This window comes from Ictidomys tridecemlineatus, chromosome 4 (genome assembly GCF_052094955.1).
Source record: "Ictidomys tridecemlineatus isolate mIctTri1 chromosome 4, mIctTri1.hap1, whole genome shotgun sequence".
Classification (NCBI taxonomy): Eukaryota; Metazoa; Chordata; class Mammalia; order Rodentia; family Sciuridae; genus Ictidomys; species Ictidomys tridecemlineatus.
Window position 1 is genome coordinate 56,863,142 of NC_135480.1, and position 20,464 is coordinate 56,883,605.

At 42.7% G+C, this 20,464-nt stretch overlaps 3 protein-coding genes across 7 annotated transcripts in view; 1 reads left to right on the forward strand and 2 right to left on the reverse strand.

Moving 5' to 3' along the window:
• Dnhd1 (dynein heavy chain domain 1) overlaps positions 1-2,723 on the reverse strand; it is an 86,857-nt gene extending 84,134 nt beyond the window's left edge. Inside the window, exons 1-2 of the mRNA XM_078044919.1 lie at positions 2,650-2,723; positions 1,571-2,494 (exon numbers count right to left, since the gene is read on the reverse strand). Of these exons, the coding sequence (XP_077901045.1) occupies positions 1,571-2,494; positions 2,650-2,723 (998 nt within the window). The remainder of the gene's footprint in view (positions 1-1,570; positions 2,495-2,649) is intronic.
• Positions 2,724-14,085: 11,362 nt separating this feature from the next.
• Timm10b (translocase of inner mitochondrial membrane 10B) lies at positions 14,086-15,061 on the reverse strand. Of its 2 annotated transcripts, XM_005341107.5 has the most exons (3): positions 14,903-15,061; positions 14,610-14,705; positions 14,086-14,440 (listed from the first exon to the last, which is right to left on the reverse strand). In XM_005341107.5, the coding sequence occupies exons 1-3, from the start codon at positions 14,936-14,938 to the stop codon at positions 14,264-14,266; spliced, it is 309 nt and encodes a 102-aa protein (XP_005341164.1). In that variant the 5' UTR covers positions 14,939-15,061; the 3' UTR covers positions 14,086-14,263. The 2 variants fall into 2 exon arrangements, with proteins under 2 accessions (XP_005341164.1, XP_040140790.1); XM_040284856.2 differs by lacking the exon at positions 14,610-14,705 and having other exon boundaries at positions 14,903-15,010.
• A 6-nt stretch (positions 15,062-15,067) lies between these two features.
• On the forward strand, positions 15,068-19,913 carry Arfip2 (ARF interacting protein 2). 4 transcript variants are annotated; one of them, XM_005341108.4, is made up of 8 exons: positions 15,068-15,224; positions 16,010-16,144; positions 16,395-16,491; positions 17,143-17,261; positions 17,436-17,657; positions 18,212-18,369; positions 18,518-18,692; positions 19,148-19,913. In XM_005341108.4, the coding sequence occupies exons 2-8, from the start codon at positions 16,046-16,048 to the stop codon at positions 19,301-19,303; spliced, it is 1,026 nt and encodes a 341-aa protein (XP_005341165.1). In that variant the 5' UTR covers positions 15,068-15,224; positions 16,010-16,045; the 3' UTR covers positions 19,304-19,913. The 4 variants fall into 4 exon arrangements, with proteins under 4 accessions (XP_005341165.1, XP_040140788.1, XP_013221051.1 ...); XM_040284854.2 differs by lacking the exon at positions 16,010-16,144 and having other exon boundaries at positions 15,097-15,224; XM_013365597.4 differs by lacking the exon at positions 15,068-15,224 and having other exon boundaries at positions 16,007-16,144; positions 16,352-16,491.
• The last annotated feature ends 551 nt before the right edge of the window (positions 19,914-20,464 follow it).

Below are 20,464 nucleotides of genomic sequence, written 5' to 3' on the forward strand. Positions count from 1 at the left end.
ATAGAGAAACTTTGATTGGGTAAAGGCGAGGGAGGGGAAGGGAGGGGGTATGGTGGCAGGAAAGATGGTGGAATGTGATGGATATTATTACCCTAGGTACATGTATGACTGCACATGTGGTGCAATGCTACATCATGTGCAATCAGAGAAATGAAAAGTTGTGCTGCAATTGTGTACAATGAATCAAAATGCATTCTTCTGTCATATATACCTAATTAAAATAAATAAAATTAAAAACAAACAAACCAAAAGCTGAATGTTCTCTCTGATAAGTGGATGTTAATCCATAATGGGTGGGGGGAATGGAGAAAAATTGACAAGCCAAAGCGGGGGAAGAGGCATGGGAGCAGGAAAGAAGGTGAGATGAGATGGACATCATTACCCTAGGTACATGTGTGACTGAACATATGATGCAATGCTACATTGTGTGAAACCAGAGAAATTAAAAGTTGTGCTGCAATTGTGTACAATGATTCAAAATTTGCATTCTTCTGTCATATATAACTAATTAGAATAAATAAATTATTTTTAAAAAGAAATTAACTCATTTGAAGAAAAAAAACAGGTAAAAACTAGCCTTTTCCTAGATAGTGAAGGTGTCATAGAAAAGCTACAAAATACCTAGAAAATTAAGCCAGAGGACCGAGAGAAATTCCAAGACTAAAGGTAAAGAACTCTCAGAAGAGTTCTTTGTAGATATTCTGAAATCCTAAAGAGAGCTCTCATAGTCAGATTTTGGTGGGAAAAATCATTCTAGGGGCTAGAAAATCCAGATTGGAAGGGCAGGAGGAAGACTCTGGAAGAGTTGGCATGAAATCCCCTCCAGTGGCCTCCTTCCACCCTCTGCCTTGTAGAGCATTTAGCTCACACAGATCTGTAGGGAAGGCCACTCCCACAAGCACTCCCTAGGAGTATCCTAAGGATCCTAAACCTATGGTCTAGAACCCAACACAAGGTATGCCCAGAAGCAAGGCTCAGTGATTATTAATGAATGAGAACAAGAACTAAGGATGTTTCTGGCACCATCTGAGAAATAAAGTCTGGAAACTGGAAGGTCAAACTGTTTTCTTAACCTTTGGCTTCCAAATGGCAGACTTCTGATTTTAATTTCTACATTTCCCTGTGAGGATTAACATTGAGACACTGAGTTTATTTTGCTATCAAAAAGGAAAAAGAAGAAACCTCACACTAGCATGGGGTCAGGCTAATCCCTAAAATTGATAAACTGACTATAGATATTAAGTAGACCAGCTGGGTGTGGTGGCAAATATCTGTAACTCCAGTGATATGAAAGGCTGAGACGGGAGCACTGCAAGCTGAAGGCCAGCCTCAGCAATTTAGCAAGACCCTGAGGAACTTACTGAGACCTGGTCTCAAAAATTTAAAAAAAAAAATGTTTAAGTGCTGAGGATACAGCTCAGTGGTTAAGCCCCCCCCTCCCCCCGGGGTTCAATCTTCAATCCTCAGTACCGAGAAAAAAAAAAAGTGTAACATTGACTGGACTTAGTGGTACCCATAAATTAAGTTCTTCTTCTCCTCTGCCCAAAGCCCCACTTGGTGATTAACTTACTCAGTCTCTCTTCTTCCATCAGGCTCTTCCTCTGAGATGTCAGCATCACAGGTTTCATACTGTACAGGAATGTCTGTTGCCAGTGCCAAAGGCAGAAGACTGAGACCATCCAGCCAGTTGGCCTCTTCTAGGGCCACCTCAGTACCAACAATACCTAGACAGCGCTGTAACTCAGGCAGTGTCACTGGTCGCAGCCATGTGGCCAATTGCTCCTTTACTTGCTGCCCACCCCACCGGGCCAGCACAAAAGGACAGGCTGAGCATGGGAGCCTTTGATGGATCTTCTTCTGGGGATGGCAGTCAACATGGGAGGCACTATCTAACAGAGAACTGTCTGGGGGAAAAGCCTTTGTTATGGCATCTAACAGGTCCAGGTGGAGTTGGGCTTTCACCCAGGGTGCCCAGCAGTAGAGCTGCTCCAGAAAGGGTAACAAATCAAGGTGACCAACTAGCAACTCACGATATGGAGGCAGCAGTTCCAGTACCCCATGCAGGTAGCACCAAGCTGCAGGGCTACAGTCCTGCAACACAGCTGAGAAGAGACTTTGGAGCTCAGCTAGCAGGAGCTTCAGCACCGTAGGCTGCTCTGAATCCGTCACTGCCTTCGAGAATTGCCTCTGTTTCTTCTGACCAGCCCAGTGTTGTCCTTTGCTGGTAAGGCCACATATAGAGTGCCAAGACTCTTGGGCATCTGATATTACCTCATCAGGAGAGACACCTACCTTCTTCTCTTCCAGGACCAAGAGGAGTTGTGCATTCAACTGCTGTCGAAGTGATCGTGCCCACAGCTCAGGTGGCAACTGCCAGTTCCAGGCTCTCTGCTGCTGACCCTTACCTGAATAGCCCAGCCAGGAGAGGGGCAGGAAAAGGGACCTGAGGCTCTTGGCATAATCAATGGAGCTGGGGGCAAAGGGAGGAAGGGACCTAGGACCCTAAGATGGAGCTGCAGAAGGTCATTCCTAAGCCTCAGTCCCTCCATACAGCTTCCCCAAAGATTGCTAAGAAGAAAACCCAGGTCAGAGGTGGGAGCCCTCCCTGTACAAGTTTCTCCCCACCTCCAAGTGCCTTGTCCCCCTCACCTGGTATAGGAGGTGAAGGAAAGGAAGAGTGCCAAATCTGCTGATGAGGTTTCATTGGGGAGCACCTGCTGCATAAATGGATGATCTTAGATTTGGGTCCCTGGCATGGGATCACCCTAACCACAGCCACTCCCACACAGATTGGCGCACACACGTGCAATCCCTTGAAGAGGCAAACTGATGATAGAGCTTTCAGAGAACTTCAATCACAGCAAGGAACCTTCTTGCAGAGTGAAGGCTGGTAATCTCCTGAAAGGAGGAAATAGTCGTCACTTTGATGCATCAAAGCCCTAATTCACCAGATATCTTTGCCCACAGGCTGAGAATATGCTGAGGACGGAAAGCCAAGGAGCAGTGAACTGCTCTGTCAGGATGCGGTAGGGAAACCCATAGGAAGAAGGAGCAAGAAGTGGGCTAAAAGACCAAGGCGGAGGAAGTCGGACTCCTGGGAATGTGTGGGAGGGGGTCCTACTGGGTACAGGGGCAACAGCTCTGTTCTTGGAGAACCAAGATAAACGGATTCCACAGCCAGGGTCCCACCCACAGCTCCTTCCGCTCGCAGCTGTTAGAACCGTTAGAGGACCTCGAGAGGCCAGAGCCAGAAAGAAGAACCTGGGAGAAGGCGGACTGAGCCCAGGGGCTGAACCAGGACGGCACCTGAGCCAAACCTGCCCGTGGCTGCTTGCCTGAGGACCTGCTTGGCTTTGAAATAGAATGACTCGATTGATTGGGGGACTAAAATTCCTGAGTGTGTGGAGCGCAGGTGTAATCCATGTGGCCGTTTTATTGAACATCTAAATTACTGTCAGGTCCCGGGAAGGTATGCCTTGGGACTTCCTCCCTTCATCCCTTCAACTACATAACATCTGCTCCATCCCACCTCCCAAAGAGAAACACTACTAAGCAAAACCTTTGATCTTAAAGTGCTCCAAATTTAGTTGGGGGCTGGGAATACAGCAGTAGCTGATTTTAAAAATTCAACTGAATGATTTAAAAAAATTTTCCTGGTTCTCAGGCTAGTGGACAATACATTGTAGGACTTCTCAGGCTATGGTTCTTTTTCTCTGGAGAATCTTCACCAATATACAAGTTTTCTGTGGCTATGTATCAAATTATCACAAAACAAGCAGCTTAATAAAATATGCTGGGTGTGGTGGTGCAGGCCTGTAATCTCAGCAATTTAGAGCCTGGGCTCAAGAATTCAGATTCAAAGCCAGCCTCAGGAATTTAGGGAGACCCTGTCTCAAAGTTTTAAAAAATAATAAAAAGAACTAGGGATGTAGCTCAGTGGTAGAGTGTTCCTAGGCTCAATCTCCAGTACCACAAGCAAGACAAAACATAAAAACAAAAACAAGACCCATGTAGTATCTCACAGATCTCTAGCATGACTTGACTGGGTTCTCTGATTTATCATAAATCTGAAATCAAGATACTGACTGGGCTGAGTTTTCACATGGATGATCTGAGGAAAGAATCCACTTCTAAGCTCATTCTTCTTAATTTGGACTCATTTTCTTACAGTTCTAAGAATAAAGTCTTTATTGGCTATTAGCCAGGGGAAGCTCTCAGGTCCAGAGGCCACCTTCCTTCCTTACTACATAATCCCTCCATCTTCAAGACAGCAACGGAGCCTCAAAACCTTTTGATGTTTCACATTTTTCTGATATCCTTTTCTACAGTCAGTCAAGGAACACTACCTGCTATTAAAGGGCTGGTATGCTTAGGTCAGCACACTCAGAAAATCTCCCTTCTTATAGTCAACTATACCATAAAATGTAACCTAATCACAGGAGTAAAATCTGTCATATTCAGAGTTCCAGGGAACATGCAGGGTGTGTACACTGGAGGCAAGAAATTTGAGGGACCATCTTAAAATTCTATACATATGCTATAATAAAAAGATCCAAAATACATCAGCTTAAATATGATGCTTACTTTTTTTCTATCATGTAACTGTTCAAGGGTAAGTACTCCAGGGCTAACATGGTAGTCTTTTATTTGTTCTGCTTTCTCCAAGAAAATAGTCCTTGTCTTCAAGGTCCAAGAGAATATACCACTATGTCTGCTGGGGCCCATCCCAACCAGTGAGATGAAGGGAAAGAGAAAAAAGGCATATTCTTTTCTAAAAGGGTTTAGCCAGGCAATTGCACCCATCACTCAATCACATGGCCATTCTTAGCTGCAAGTAAAGCTACCAAATCTAATTTTTGTTTTCAGTGGTATATGCCCAAGTAAAATTTGGTGCTTCTATTAGTAAAGAAAGAAGGGGGAAGTGGATACTGGGAAATAACCATTGGCTTTTATGCCACTAGTAGAACAGTAAAAGCATGAATACTCTTCCTTCTACATGTTCTCAGGGCTTACTTCCTCAAGTCTCTGCTTAAATACTACCATATTAATGAGTTCTTCACTTACAACCCAGTGGAAACACTTTTCTCTATATCCTTATCTCCTTATCCTGAATTGTTTTTCCCCAGAGCACCTACTATCATCACATATAAATACTTAAATTTGCCTGCTATCTATTTGCTCTGACTAGAAGCATAAGCTCTATAGTGGCAGAGATTGATTGCTCCTTGTTCTCTCCCTGATATCTAGTGCTAGGCACCATAAGTAGGCAATAAAAATATTTATGGAAAAAATGCATAAATGCATAACAATCTTCATTAGTGATTAAGATAGACTATGGGGTCAGATTGCCTGAATTAAAATCCTAATTTCATACAGATAACCAATAAATATATGAAAAAATATCCCACATCTTTAGCCATCAGGAAAATGCAAATCAAAACTATATTGCAGTTCTATTTCACCCCAATTAGAATAACTATCATTAAGAAACAAAAAACAAATACATAAAACACATGTATGCTGGCAGGAATGTGGGAGGAAAAGCAACTCTATTGGTGAGAATGTAAATTAGCAGATCTACTATGGAAAATCATATGAAGGTTCCTAAAAGACTAAAAATAGAGCTACCATAAATCCAGGTATACTATTTGTTGGTATATACCTGAAGGAATTGTACTCAGTATACAAAAGAGATGCCTGTACACCCATGTTTATCACTGCACTATTCACAATAGCCAACTTATAGAATCTGCCTAGATAACTGTCAGTGGGTGAATGGATATGAAAATGTATATATACACAATGGAATATTATTCAGTCATAAAGAGGAACAAAATCATGTCATATGCAGGGAAAAAGATGGAACTTGTGTTAGTAAGCTTTTCATCACATTGACCAAAATACCCGACAAAAACAACATAGAGGGCTAGGGCTGTAGCTCAGTGGTAAAGCACTTCCCTAGCACATGTGAGGCACTGAGTTCGATCCTCAGCACCACATAAGAATAAATAAAGGTATTGTGTCCATCTACAACTAAAAATTTACTTTAAAAAACAACTTAGAGGAGGAAAAGTTTATTTTGGTCTTATGGTTTCAGAGATTCAGCTGGCCAAGTCCATTGCTCTGGGCCCAAGATAAGGCAGAACAGCATGGAAGTAGGTGTGATGGAGAAGTTTCTCAGCTCATGGCAGCCAGGAAGCAAAGCAAATGAGAAGCCAGAGGACAAGATATAACCCAGGACACATCCCCAGTGACCTATTTTCTCTAGTTATGCTATACCTGCCTACAGTAATCACCGAGTAGTTCATTAAGATTATTAATGGATTAATTCACAGACGAGGTTAAAGCTCTCATAATCTAATCATTTCACCTCTGAACATTCCTGCATTAAGGATCATAATTTCAAAACATGAGCTTTTCAGGGGACATTTCTAGATCTAAACTATAACAGAACTAGAGATGATCATATTAAGCAAAATAAGTCAATCTCAGACAAGTATCACAGTTTTTCTCATACACGGACTCTTACAAACAAAAACACATGAAAGTAAAAGAGGTATTTTTAGGGAAGGGAAAGAGGACTGAAGTTGGAGGAGAAGGATGATAGTAGGGAGGGTGGTTATAATTAAAGCAAATGTATGTGTGAAATATCACAAGGAAACACATTAATTTGTTTAATATGTGCTAATAATTTTAAAAAATTATTATAGAAAACTGAAAAATTCTTATGCAGTTTTATGTCTTGGAAATGAAGATAATAGTAGTGTTTATCTTAAAGTTTCACTGTAAGAATTATATGTTTTAATGTATATAAAATGCTTAGAATAGGCCTTGGTTGATAGACATTGATATTATTGATATGTTTGGTTGTTGTTCATTTTGACAAAATGCTAAACAAGACAAAATAGGAGGGTTCAATTAGGGGATGAATGAGGGCACAGATAAGCCTTCTTAGGAAGGGCAAGGAAGAACCAAATCACAATAAGCTATAGAACTTAAGGCCTTAAATAATAGATGCTTTCCAGACAGACAAGGACAGAAGGGAATTCTTAGTAACCTTTGCCAAGACTACCTAAATTTCTAATTGTTTCTTTTTTCTTTTGTCAATTCATTTTTCTATTCTGTGCAGACTATTTCGAATCTCCATTCTCTCATTTTCCATTTTCTTCTGCTTTATTCTCAGATGATAACTTTATCTCTTATAATAAAAATGATGCTTATCAGTCAGGGTTCTACAGAGAAATAAGGTATTTGTATATATACAGAGATTTATTTAAGGAACTGGCTCGCATGACTATGGGGGCTAGTGAACTCAAATTTGGTTGGGAAGGTCAGCATCCTGGACACTCAGAAGATAATTCTGCAGTTTTTAGGCAAAACTTCTCTAGAAAACTTGAGTTTTGCTCTTAAGGCCTCAATGGAAATGGATAAGGCCAAACCACATCAAGGGTAATCTTTATTTAAATCAACTAATTGTAGAAACTGTAGATGTTAGCCACATCTATAAATAATTACAAAGCAACACCTAGATTAATGCCAAATAACTATAGCCTAGCCAAGTTTACACATAAAACTAGCCATCAAACAAGCTATTTAAAAGAAACTCTCTCAATCTTTCAATACCAAATCAAAAAACTATTTAAATTTGCTCTTAATTATTCCTTCCTCCTTCCTGTCACGAACTAGAGGTACTTCTATGTAAAACCAAATTATATGCCTATGCCTCTACTCACTCAACATATATTTACTAAGCATCAATTAGGTCAGGCACTATTAGGTGTTTGGTGATATCAGTGTAAAAAATAATGACAAATATTCCTGACTTATAGAGTTTATGTTCTAGTATGGAAGGCAGGTAATAAACAACAAACAAAATGAATAACTATATAGTCTGTGAGAAGTGATAAATGCAATAGAAAAAAAATACAGACCAGTTTAAGGAGGTCAGGAATGTCTGAGAGGAGTGTGGATTGCAATTTTAAATAGAAACATCAAAGCAAACTTTAACAAAAAGGTGACATCTGAACAAAGAAATGAAAAAAGGACAGCCTTTCCCCTTTTATCTGATTAATTTATCCTTTGGATCTCAGCTTCAAAATTGCCTCCTGAGAAAAGCTCTCCCTCATCCCACAAACAACACAGTTTGTAATATCATGTTTCCATTACAATATACATCTCTTTTTAACATTTATCATGGTTATGACTACTTTTCCTATATTGACCTTTACATATCTATGCTGTTTCAAGAGAACAACCACTTTATTTATGTCATTCACTTATCTGAAGGGTTTAACCTAGTATATGCAGTCATTCAATACGTGAAATATTTGAACATATGGATATGAGACACATCCAGAAAAAGAGAGTCATGAAGTAGTATGATGTATAAGCACCAAATGAAGTGATCCTTTTATAACCAAGGATAAGAGAATCAAAAACTGAGGAAAGAGGGTTGAAGATGAGGCCAGAGACATCACCTACAAACAGATCAGAGAAAGCCTCAGTTGTGATGCTAAGGAGTATGAATGTCACAAAAGTCATTAAGTAGATCAGTATGATGATAACTTACATTTTAAATAATCACTCTTTGCTAGTGTTGAAAATTAATTGGTAGGAATCTTCTGATAGCAATCATCTTCTTAATTAGAAATAAAATCCCCAGTTTTTAGCTGGGCAAATGACTGATAAGAATAGAGATTACATTTCCCAGCCTCCCATATAAACAAGAGATGACTACATGACAAATTTATGATGTACTACTTCCAAGTATATGTCTTTAAAAGGAGGGGGACATGCCTCTTTACCACCATTCCCTACCCCATTCTGTTCCTTGGAATGCTTATGTGATAAAGTTCCATCTTGGGTCCCAAGGATAAGGGTCATACCTCACATCCAACCATCAGAAAGCTATTAAGTAGCCTTATTCTCAGGTGGTTGCAAAGTCATCATTTCAGCTTTGGACAACATTTTCATTTGAAAGAGAAAGTTTTGTCAGTCACTGTTGTTTGAGTCTTTGTTACATTTAACTGAGATAAATCCTAACTAGTCAAAAGGTATCCAGGCTCAAGGCAAAAAGTTATTAGGAGACTACTGCTATAATCTGTAATAAGAGCTAATGAATGTTTAAGGCATGATAATAGGGTTGGAAAGAAAGAAAAGTGTTCAAGAAACAATTAAGCAGAATTGTAGGATATAGAAATCAAGTAGAAACTAGAACAAGTGAATCTCAAGATGGAGCTGTGCTGGTGTTGGCTTGACTGTGCAAGAATAAAAGATACCATTCAAAAGGAGTTTTTTTGCATGAAAAACATCTGTTAAGTTAAATTTGCAGGTCTACTTCTGTCTCTTCTGATAAAGTCTTTTTTCTTGATTATGTTAATAGTAAATGAGCTAGAAGAAGACTGAGAAATGTTCATTCAACATGAATTTATTGAGCACAAATTATGTGCCAGGCTCTCTGATGAAGATATAATGTGACTAATATAGACATGGATTCTGTCCACATGAAGTATATAAACTGCTAAAAGTGCTACACACCCAAAGCATAAGAATTATGGAAGCTGAAGTCTGGGAAGAGTTCATTCAATAAAGAAGATTTGAACCAAGTTCTCAAGAATGAGTAGTACTTAAGTAGACCAAGGGGAAAAAATATTGCAAATCAGGAAACAATTAAGTACAAAGCCTCTGAGATGCTGTAATACAGGACAGGCTAGATGAACTGAAGGCCAGCATGACTAGAATAAACAGGGAGAAAGTAAAATGTGATTCAAGTCAATTCAACAAGTAGGATTGATAATCTAATATTTGATAGTCACTGATAAACTGGTGGCAAGCAGGGGCTGGATCATGCAAGGACTTCTGCGTCATAACTAGAATCCCAGTTTTTATTTTAAGAATGGTTTTAAGCATCATTTTGTGCTCTGGTTGATGAGCAGATTAGGTTGAAGAAGCTCAAAAGCAGGCATGTGGACAAGCAACAACAGCCACAATCCCAGTGGGAGATTATGGTGAAGATGGAGAGAAACAGGCAGAATCAAGGGATTTTTTACAAATGTAAACTGAGAGGAGTTGGCAGTTGAGTGATGGGATAAGAAAGAAGGATGTGCTTAAGTTTTTAGCTTCTGAAACTGGATGAGTACCAGGCATTGAAGGAAACTTTATAAGGAAACATGTTGAATTTGGGATATTTCTGAGACACTTAAGTAGAGATGTCAAGTAGCCTGAAGATCTGAGGGTCATCAGTAACTAAAGCTCAGAGTGGGGATGAAACTATCCTAAAAAAAATTAGACTCAGAAAGAACAGAATCTACAGAAAATTTTAGGTTTAAATGCTAGAACGATGGTGAGCCTTCTAAGGAGGCTAAGAAGCTATGGTTAAAGAGGTAGTAATAAAATCATCAAAGTGGAAACACAGGCACCAATGGAAGTACGAATGATAATGAACTAGCACAGCACTAAACTGCCAGGCCCGGTAACAAATGCCTGAAATCCCAGCTGCTCAGGAGCCTAAAACAATAAGGTGGCAAGTTCAAGGCCAACTGGAAGAAATTAGTGAGACTCTCAAAATAAAAAAAATTAAAAAGGGCTGGTGATGATGCAGTCCAGTGATAGCCCCTGAGTTCAATCCCCAGTATAGAAAGAAAGAAAAGAAAGAAAGAAAGAAAGAAAGAAAGAAAGAAAGAAAGAAAGAAAGAAAGAAAGAGGCACTAAAATACCACTGAGAAGTAAGCTGAGGACTAGGAAATAACTACTGATCCAGGTCATCACCAAGGTGATCTTAATAAGAACTATTTCAATAGAGTAAGAGTTGTAGAATTCAAAATGAACTGAGTTGAGGAATGGGAATGGCCAGTGACCTTAAGATGAAAAGTGAATGTATTCAACTGTTTTTGAGAGGTTTAGGTTTAAAAGTAGAAAGATAAGACGGTGAGTGGAGAGAAAATGAAATAGGATGGTTTAACAAGGGAGTTTCAGCAGATTTAAACACTGATAAGAATATGGGATATAGTTCAGTTGGTAGAGTGCTTGCCTCAAGTGCATAAAGCTCTGGGTTCAATCCTCAGCACCCCCTTCCCCCAAAAAATAGAATATAGTAAAGGAGGAAGTTAGAGACCCTCAAAAAAGAAAAGACCAGCATTCAGAGCACAAGAATAGGCACTGACATTAGATGAAAGGAATTCTTGCTCTGTTTAGACAGAAGGGTAAGAGAATGGTGCAGACATATATGGGCTAATAAATGGTGGAATGTTGAGGAAGTTACCAACAGACAGCTTCTAATTTTCTGAAGAAATAGGGTGAAGAGCAGAAAGAGAAAAGAATGATGGGGCACTGTCTAAAAATATTGGTTGAAATAGTCATTTCAGGCAGCAAGAAGCAGCAGAAAAATCTAGTGGGATTATAGGAGCTGAGATGAAAAGCAAAGAAATTCAGCCAAAATGCAAGAAAACCACTGGAGTTTAAGCTGGCTGGAAATCTAAAGGAAAGTAATAATGGAAAAAAGCAATGGCCTAAATGCTACAGAGAAATCAAACAATGAGAGTAGAGGCAATGTTTCAATAAAAAAGTACAAGGAATATGGTCAATGAATCAAAGATGCAATAGTGTTCTGAAGATGTAGTAATCAAGATACAACTAAGGGAGGCATGGCTTAGAGTGGAAATCATTAAATTGGATCAAGGAATTAAAAGACCTAAATACCAAATGGATTGCCTATGTAAACATTAAAGTATCACGGAGTGGATAGGAAGATCAAAGACTAGCAATTTAGAAGAAAGTAGCAGGAGTAGTAGATAATGAGTGGTAGAACAAGCAATAACAAGAGTATTGTACGAATGAACACCTTCAAAGATAAGATTAAGATTTTTGCCAAGGAGGGGACAATTAAGTTCTGAAGACAATGACAGGAACACTAACTCTGTCTCTGACGTTTGGGATAATGTAAAATATAGGTCAAAGTTTATTTCTGTATATTGTGCTTGAAACATTACATTGTTCTCACTCTGCCAATGGCTATCACTTTATGGCAAGACCCAAGGAAGATCAGTTGACTATGGAAGGTGGAGTCAAAGAAAAAAGGTTTTTCTCCTAGTATTGAATGTATTTATAAACAGAGAGGAAAAAGCCAAGATAGAAAAAACTGAAAATTTAAGTAAGGGATTGATGGGTCAGATTGAGGCACACCTGTTTTTCCATATCTTGAGACAAACTAGGTTCAAATGAGATTGCAGATAAAAGCTCTGGCAGTTCAAAAACACAGGGAGAAACAAATCTGTTTTCCTAATCTTTCTTCAGCAATTACTAATTATGTTACATGGAAAGGAAACATAATTCACAATGGAGGTTCACTATAACAATACATACAAATGTTGATGTGGAATTCTCCCACCGGCAACACAGTATCCTGTCTCCATTCTGATAGGAATTGAGAGCTTCACAAGCTGTTTTCCCTACATTTATGCTTCCCAAGGACAGAATTTTATTGGGTAGACATGAAATCACTTGGCAATGAATTTCCTGATCAGCAACTTTTACCTTCCTAATTAACTTTTCTATATAAAAAATAGCTCAAAAGGGCAAAACAAAAAGCTAAAAAAAGCCTCTTTCTCAAGTAACTGTGTATAAGATGAACTTCTGATACATTCTGAATTCTTGCTTCTCCTGTATTAAATGGAGATACCTTCTGCAGTTTTGTTGTTAAAATTAAACATCATGTCTACTAACTTCAGAACCAGTACAATTAGGTATGCAATAGATATGATTTTTGAGAGGCAGCCTAATGTAGTTAAAAAAAAAAATATGGACTTTAAAAAATCACATCTGCATTTTAATATAGGGTCTGCCTCTTTAAAATTTCAGCTTTCTGATCTGTGGATGTAAAAGAACATCTGCTTTGTAGGTGCCAAAGTTTTTTTAATTGTGAGAACCAATGTCTAGGAGCTTTAATTCCTGTTTAAAAAAAAAAAAAGGAAAGAAAAATGAAACACTAATCACTTTATACGGATAGTTGAGAGAGTAGTGTGCAATTAAAGAGAGCAGTGAAATTATAATATAACTGTCATGGTGATTAGAGGAGGGAATGGACCAGAATCCCATGAAGGGTTGCATGTTAGTAGTGACAGCTTTGTTGAGGTTGGAAACCTTAACTGTTCATTAGCATTTGTTATATAACTGTTTTTCTCTAGCAGTTTAAATGGAGAAATAGAAAACAGAATGACACAAAAAGGAGGTTCAGGGTGCCAAGAAACAGGGGTGGAGTAATAAGACCCTCAGACTGCTAAATATAGTAGTACACTACACAAAGGACAATAATGGAAAGGCTGAAATTAAAAGTTATAGAATAGGTACAGGTAGAACAATATAGGTTAGAAGTAGAAAGCAGGATTTCGGATATTTTAAGCAAGCAGTGAAACATTAAGGTATCATTAATTAGATCCCACAGATTTCACTTTGTCCTTTTTCACAATTTATTTCTCCCATTTCTCTTCCTAAATTTTGTACTGTAGTTTTCCACTTCCAAATGCCCCTGAAGATAAAAACTCAGACCTTTCTTTACCCAAAAATTTTACTAGCAATCCTGGGAAGATATACTATGAAAGTAACAAGCAGGGGAAATGGTTGAAATTATAGAATGCCCCCAAATTCCTACAGGTTTCAGCTCTGTTCTATGGCTACTGACTTCCTAAGAAGCTGAACCTAAAAGCCTCTCTCTCTTTTTTTTTTCTTTTGAACACTGTTGTTCTTAGATACTGTCTTTCTCTAGATCCAACAGAATTCTTTTTTATAAAACAAAGTCCAGGAAAAAGTTATAAGCCAATATATACTCAGCCATTTAAGTTAACTCAAGGATAGACAAAAAAAGAGCGCTCATATGAGTAGGAACCAACTTTCTATTGCTATTACTAACCTTAAAATTGTGTCCACGTACCCTATTTTACCCAAATGCCTGAGAATGCGGATATTTTCCTCCTACATATAGAAGGCAATTTCTCAGCTGCCAAGGCTAAAGCCAGCAGATATGCACTAAATAAACAAAGATGGTACTAATACAGTGGACTAAGGTTCCCTGCCCAGAATATAAACCAAACAGAATAAAGAACAGGTTTATTGGCTCCAGAAGGAAAAACAAACACACAAACAAAAAACAGTACCCAACTTTCGGATAACCCCCTCAATCTCTCTGTACAAGCTTCATCGAGCCCAAAGTCTATTGAGTCCTTCAATCTGAGGATGCATCCAGCACCTTCTCTCCTGGGGTTGGGGATGGCTAGCTGCCTGATGACGAGACTCTGGGCTGTTCTGCAGTAACACCCGGCACAGCTGAGGAAGCCTCGTAGTCTGCGATGCGGCGCTGTACCAGAGCAGGCATGAGCTGAACGTAAGCAGCCATGAGGCGGTGGTTGGAATGGATCAGCTTCCCAGCGCAGCTATGCAGGCAAGCCTCCTGGAAAGACAAGATGCAAATAGAAGCCAGAGGTGTCCCATCAAGCCCTCCTCCTCCTTCCCCATCTCCAATCTTGGGGTGAGGTCACGGAAAAGCCAGGGTCAGAGGAAGGGTAATGGGGAAAGGTGCGGCGAGCACTCCATCGTTAACTCTCCCTACAGTTCCCCACCTCCTCAGCGTCCAGAGCTCGGTGGTGTAGGCTGGGCACACAGCGCTGAAAGCAGAGTTCTGTCATCCGATTGTAAACCAACAGGAAGTCTCGCAACTGGGAGAAAAGGGGGCCAAGAAGTCAGCGAGAAGGGCATCCACCGCAACTCAAAGCCCCGCCGCCGAGGTTTCCCAGGACCGCGCACCAAGGCCAGCTATTTCCAGCCCTCAAATCTCTGGCTCTTTGGGGTTCTTGAGATGCAGACAGGGAAATGAATGAACGTCCAGCCCCGAAGCAACTTAAGTCTCACTCACGTTCCTCAGTTGTTGCTGCTGCTGCTGCTGCTCCATCACGCCTCCGGAGCTAGCTACGCCACTTCCGTTACAGCGTCCCGGTTCCGCCCCGGAAGTAATCTCTCGCCTCTCCCCGAGGACTTGGCCCCAGGTTCGCCCCGCCTATGGCTGCAACGTCATCTCCGCCCTTATAATCTGCGACGTGGCCGGCTTCTTCTGCCCAGAGAGGACGTCACTTCCTTCGAGTCCCTGACCTGCTGCTAGAATCGCGACGGGAACTGGAACCTGAGGTCCCCGCACGGCCCGGGCCTGGCGCCCTGAGGGGAAAAGCGTCCCGGCCCAGGTGAGAGGGACATACTTTGGAGAAGGGAAATTGAACGCACAAACCTGTCCTGAAGGCAAGATGCTCATAAGCCCTGGGCAATGATAAGGGCACACCTGATGCCCAGGTGTATGGGGTGGGGGGAAGCAGGGACTCGCACACCTGGAAGACAGATAACTGACTTTGAAAGGGATTGCCTATGTCTTGGGAAAGAGAGGCTTTTAGCAGACACCAGGAACATACATCAACTGAATCAATTAAGGCCTTGGGGGGAGGGCCCGAGGAAGAGGAGGTGCATGAGATGGAGGAGGGGGAGACCACCTGAACGAAGGGGAAAAGAACACCAAGAGATGTGAAGGGCCACGCATTGGAAAACATACCAGAATGGGGATGAGCACCCGAGGCCCAGAAAGGGGTTGTCTCCTGATGGGAGCAAACACACCTGCGTGGGGATAAGTTCCAAGAGAGCACAGACTTTCTCTTGTTCACTGCTGTATTTCCCATTGCCTCAGTACCTGACACGTCCTGGTCTCTCAGTACACGTCTGTTGAATGAGCGAATGCATGAATGATTACTAAAAGTGAGGTTGAATGTTGTGAGAAGACACCTGAGGCTTGGGCATGCATGTGTAACAGTTTATGAACTTTGGAGGGGAAAAGTACATGTCCCTGACAAAAGAAGTGGTAGCTCAACCCCAGGAACATTCAATTCCTGGGACAACTTCTGAAACCTCAGAAATGGCAAAGGAGGCTCTATCTTCTGAAGTGCTGGCCAGTTTCCACAATTGTCTGTGTTGGGCTTTGCAGGGTGCTGGGGTGGAAACTCCAGTCCCTTCCCTAGCCATGACGGACGGGATCCTAGGGAAGGCAGCCACAATGGAGATCCCCATCCATGGGAATGGTGAAGCTGGGCAGCTTCCTGAAGATGACGGGCTGGAGCAGGTGCTTCTGTTTGATTATTCCAATTGTTTCAATTTAGGGGTCCCAATTTATAAATTCTGAGTTCTCACTCCCATTCCTGTAGCTTTCCCCTAACTTATCTTACTCCATTCTTTTTACAAATTTTCATTCTGATTCTGTGCAGAATATCCTTGTGTACTCTCTCTGATGCTTCAGTCTAAGCTTGTTCCCACCCCCAAAATGTTTCAGCTGCCCCTATGTTCCTGAAGCCCACCTCTTCTCTGGCCTATAGGACCTCCAGCAGGTGATGGTGTCAGGACCCAACCTCAATGAAACTAGCATTGTGTCTGGTGGCTATGGGGGCTCTGGTGATGGACTCATCCCCACAGGTATGAATGATTAGAGATAGGAAGCTTCAGTGGAGAGGGGAAACTGGAATGGTTTGGAGGAGCATAGGATTAATTTAGTAAAGTTTGAGATTTGGGGAATTTCTGCTTATATAAACCCCATGAACTCTCCTCAGCCCAAGGCCAGCTTCTGTGGTTAACCATCTGCTTCCCACTTACCATTTAGTCCCTAAGATGGCTCATTTTTCCTTTTACCACGACCACCTGAGCCAAGTTAATACCTCTACTTCCCAGGAATTCCCCTCTGGAGCTTGAGACTGAATCAAAACTTTGTGAGACTTCTCAAGAGTTTTACTTTGGAATTTAAAGTTTAAAGGAACAGACAACCCTGATTCTCACAGGTTTCCTGTTATTGGGACCCACCATCCTTGACCCCACTCCATCCCCAAATTCAGCATATTTTATTTTCTCTGCCCCTGTGTACCATTACCCCCAACCCCACCTCAAAGAGGCCAAGTATATATTGGGATTTGATTTTAGAGCACAAAGTTTCTTTCTCCTAGTTATCAAGAGACTCCAATTATCTCCCTTCAGGAAAGTCATTTTCATATGGTGGGAGGGAAGTATAAGTGGGCCACAGAGGAGTCTGCTTATATCTGAGAGAGGCTGGTGTCAGAGAACTTGGTCCTTTAGGGTCTGGCCGCCATCCATCTCACAGTACCACGCCTGCTGGCCCTGGAGATGAGGTGGCTCGGGGCATCGCTGGAGAGAAGTTTGACATTGTCAAGAAATGGGGCATCAACACATATAAGGTGGGAATGAAGCACCTCGCCCTTCTCCCCGGGGTACCTTTTTTCCTTTCCCCCAGGTCCTAATATCCCATCTATGGCTGAGACTAAGAGATGGGAGGTGCTGGAGTAGGTACCTATTGGGGGCAGGATCTATGGTCTCTGACCCATTACCCCATCTCCCCATTTTCCAATCAGTGCACAAAACAGCTGTTATCAGAGCGATTTGGCCGGGGCTCCCGGACTGTGGACCTGGAGCTAGAGTTGCAGATTGAGTTGCTGCGTGAGACGAAGCGCAAGTATGAAAGTGTCCTGCAATTGGGTCGGGCACTGACAGCCCACCTCTACAGTCTGCTGCAGACTCAGCATGCACTAGGTGACGCCTTTGCTGACCTCAGCCAGAAGTCCCCAGAGCTTCAGGTGCCTCAGCCAGAGGGAAGAGGTTGTTGGGGAGGGGAAAAAGGCCCGGGCCCTTTCAGGCAGTCACTTCTCAGCCTCCCTCCCTCCCTCCCTCCTACAGCCCACAGGGAGAACCCCTCCGGGGTGGTCCCAGCCCTGCCCCCAGCAGCACTCACCTTTGGAGGCAGCCTAAGGGTTTGTACAGAAGTCCAGAAGTTGGAGGGAGTGGTGACAAGGGAGGGGCACACTAGGTGTCTCACAAATAACCTTTTACGTTGTCAAGAATACATTTAGTATTTGACCTAATCACAGCCCCTCCCCTGCTTGCTGCACTGGCTCTCCCTGTTTCAGTCTTATGAATGTATCTGAGAACCCCCACACCCCACATTTCTACCCCAGGCATCCCAAGGGTTGCCTTACTAATTTTCTAGCTAAGAGAGCTTTACTAGAGGCAGTTCTTGATTGCTAACAATTTTGATGGCTGTTTCCTCTGCGGGAAGGAGGGAAAAAGGGGTTTATAGTTTCAGTCTTGTAGGGACTGTTACTGAAGTTCTGTCCCTCCCTTTTGCCCTCAGGAGGAATTTGGATACAATGCAGAGACTCAGAAGCTGCTGTGCAAGAATGGGGAGACACTTCTAGGGGCTGTGAACTTCTTTGTTTCTAGCATCAACACTTTGGTCACCAAGACCATGGAAGACACACTCATGACTGTCAAACAGTATGAGGCTGCCAGGTGTGGGCACTGGCAGGGCCTAAGGTTTGGGTAGTTGGCTGGCATGGGTGGAAGTTTGGGCACTAGGGGCATAAGAATTCAGGAAGGAAAGGCAAGCACGTGTTTAAAATAACAGGGTGGAGATCAGCCTTTATCACCCCCTCCCCAGGCTGGAATATGATGCCTACCGAACAGACTTAGAGGAGCTGAGCCTAGGTCCCCGGGATGCAGGGACACGTGGTCGACTTGAGAGCGCCCAGGCCACTTTCCAGGCCCATCGGGACAAGTATGAGAAGCTTCGGGGAGATGTGGCTATCAAGCTCAAGTTCCTGGAAGAAAACAAGGTGCCAACCCCATTCCCTTGATCCTAGACCACCTTCCCATCTGACAGTAACCTTCCCCTCTGACCCTCCCTGTTTTTGGATGGGGAGATGCACCCTGGCTAAGGGAGAGGGATGATTCCCCAGCCCCTCAACTCTTGAGCCTTTTCAGGTCACCCTCCTTCTAATTGCTGGCCTTCTTCTGTTGGAGGATTTGGCTGCTTGTCCCAAGAACATAACTAGGAAAAAAATCACCCCCTGAGCTGGGATACCAGGACCTTAAACCCAACAAATCAAGTCAGGTTTCTTCCATCAGATTGACCCTTCTCCTTTGACTCCCTGGGTGGAGTTCACTCCCCATCCCAAAAGCACCATCAGAGCAGAGTCCATGTGCCCCTGGTCTCTAGCCAGGCTCAGGCTCATAGCCCCTCAAGAAGGGCGCCTGAGTCCAGCCTTAGCTGAACCTGCTGGACCCCCAGATCAAGGTGATGCACAAGCAGCTGCTGCTCTTCCACAATGCTGTGTCCGCCTACTTTGCTGGGAACCAGAAACAACTGGAGCAGACCCTGCAGCAGTTCAACATCAAGCTGCGGCCTCCAGGAGCTGAGAAGCCCTCCTGGCTAGAGGAGCAGTGAGCTGCTCCCAGCCCAACTTGGCTATCAAGAAGGACATTGGGAGGGGCAGCCCAGGGTGGAGGAGTTGGACATGGGACATCCTTTGCCACTTGCTCTCTGGCTTGGGCTCCCTTTCCCTGGCTGGGATTTGACACCAGTTTTGCCCATCCTGCTGTGGTATGAAGAGGGCCTGTAGGCCTAGAAGCTGCTGCCCTGTCCTTTATCTTCCTGGTCACTGGGTTTCATTCCCAGATCTTTTCCTTCCACTCCACAGCCAAAGGCTATGACAAAACCACTCCCTGGCCAATGGCATCACTCCTCAGGCCTATCCCCAGCTCTCGGGGTGTGCCCCCTGACCAATGACAGAGCCTAATAAGGCCCTGTCAGCCAATGGCAGCTCTTCTTGGGCTCCCCTGGGCCAATAATGTTGCCTCCAATACCCTTTGTCCCTTCTCTATGCGTGTCCATTGCAGAGAAGGGGACTGGGACCAAAGGGGTAGGGATAGTGGGGAGCCCCACTTCTGGCTCTGTGTCCGAATGGGCCTCCCCTCACCCACCCACCCAGTTTAATTGTGCTTAGAGCCCAGGAAGATTGGGATCTAGCACTAGGAATAAACCTTTCATAAAAGCAGGCCCAGCGAGGTCAATTTGTGGTGTGTGGGGGGGGGACTGTAGGAGGGTGGGCTGGGTGGAGAAATGTTCAGTCTAATCATATACCTACATCCTATGAATCCAAAAGAGTTATGGCCAGAAAGTAAAGTCACAGGTTTCAGAAACAGTCTGAAGATTCTGATCTCCCTCAGCCCCAACTGGAGCCACAGCTTTATTTTACCCTTCAGGTCAGCACCAAAACAGCTATGCTCCTCTGAAACATAGGGTCCAGAGGAGTTTGGGCTTGCTGATCTACAGGATGCATTCAATCACAAAGCAAACATTTACTGAGTGCTTTTATTTGCCAGGCATTGCATTAGGCCCTGGGGAAATATCAGTGAATAAAACATGGTCCCTACTCACAGTGCTTACAGCCTAATGAAGAATAGAGACAAGTAACTAGGCAACTACAAAAGAGTGAGAAGTACTAGGATACAAAAATACAGGGCTTGCTTGGGAGTGAAGGGGCATCTAACTTAGACTGGGGCAGAGATAGGCAAGTCCACTTGAAAAGCTAAGACCTGAAGAGTT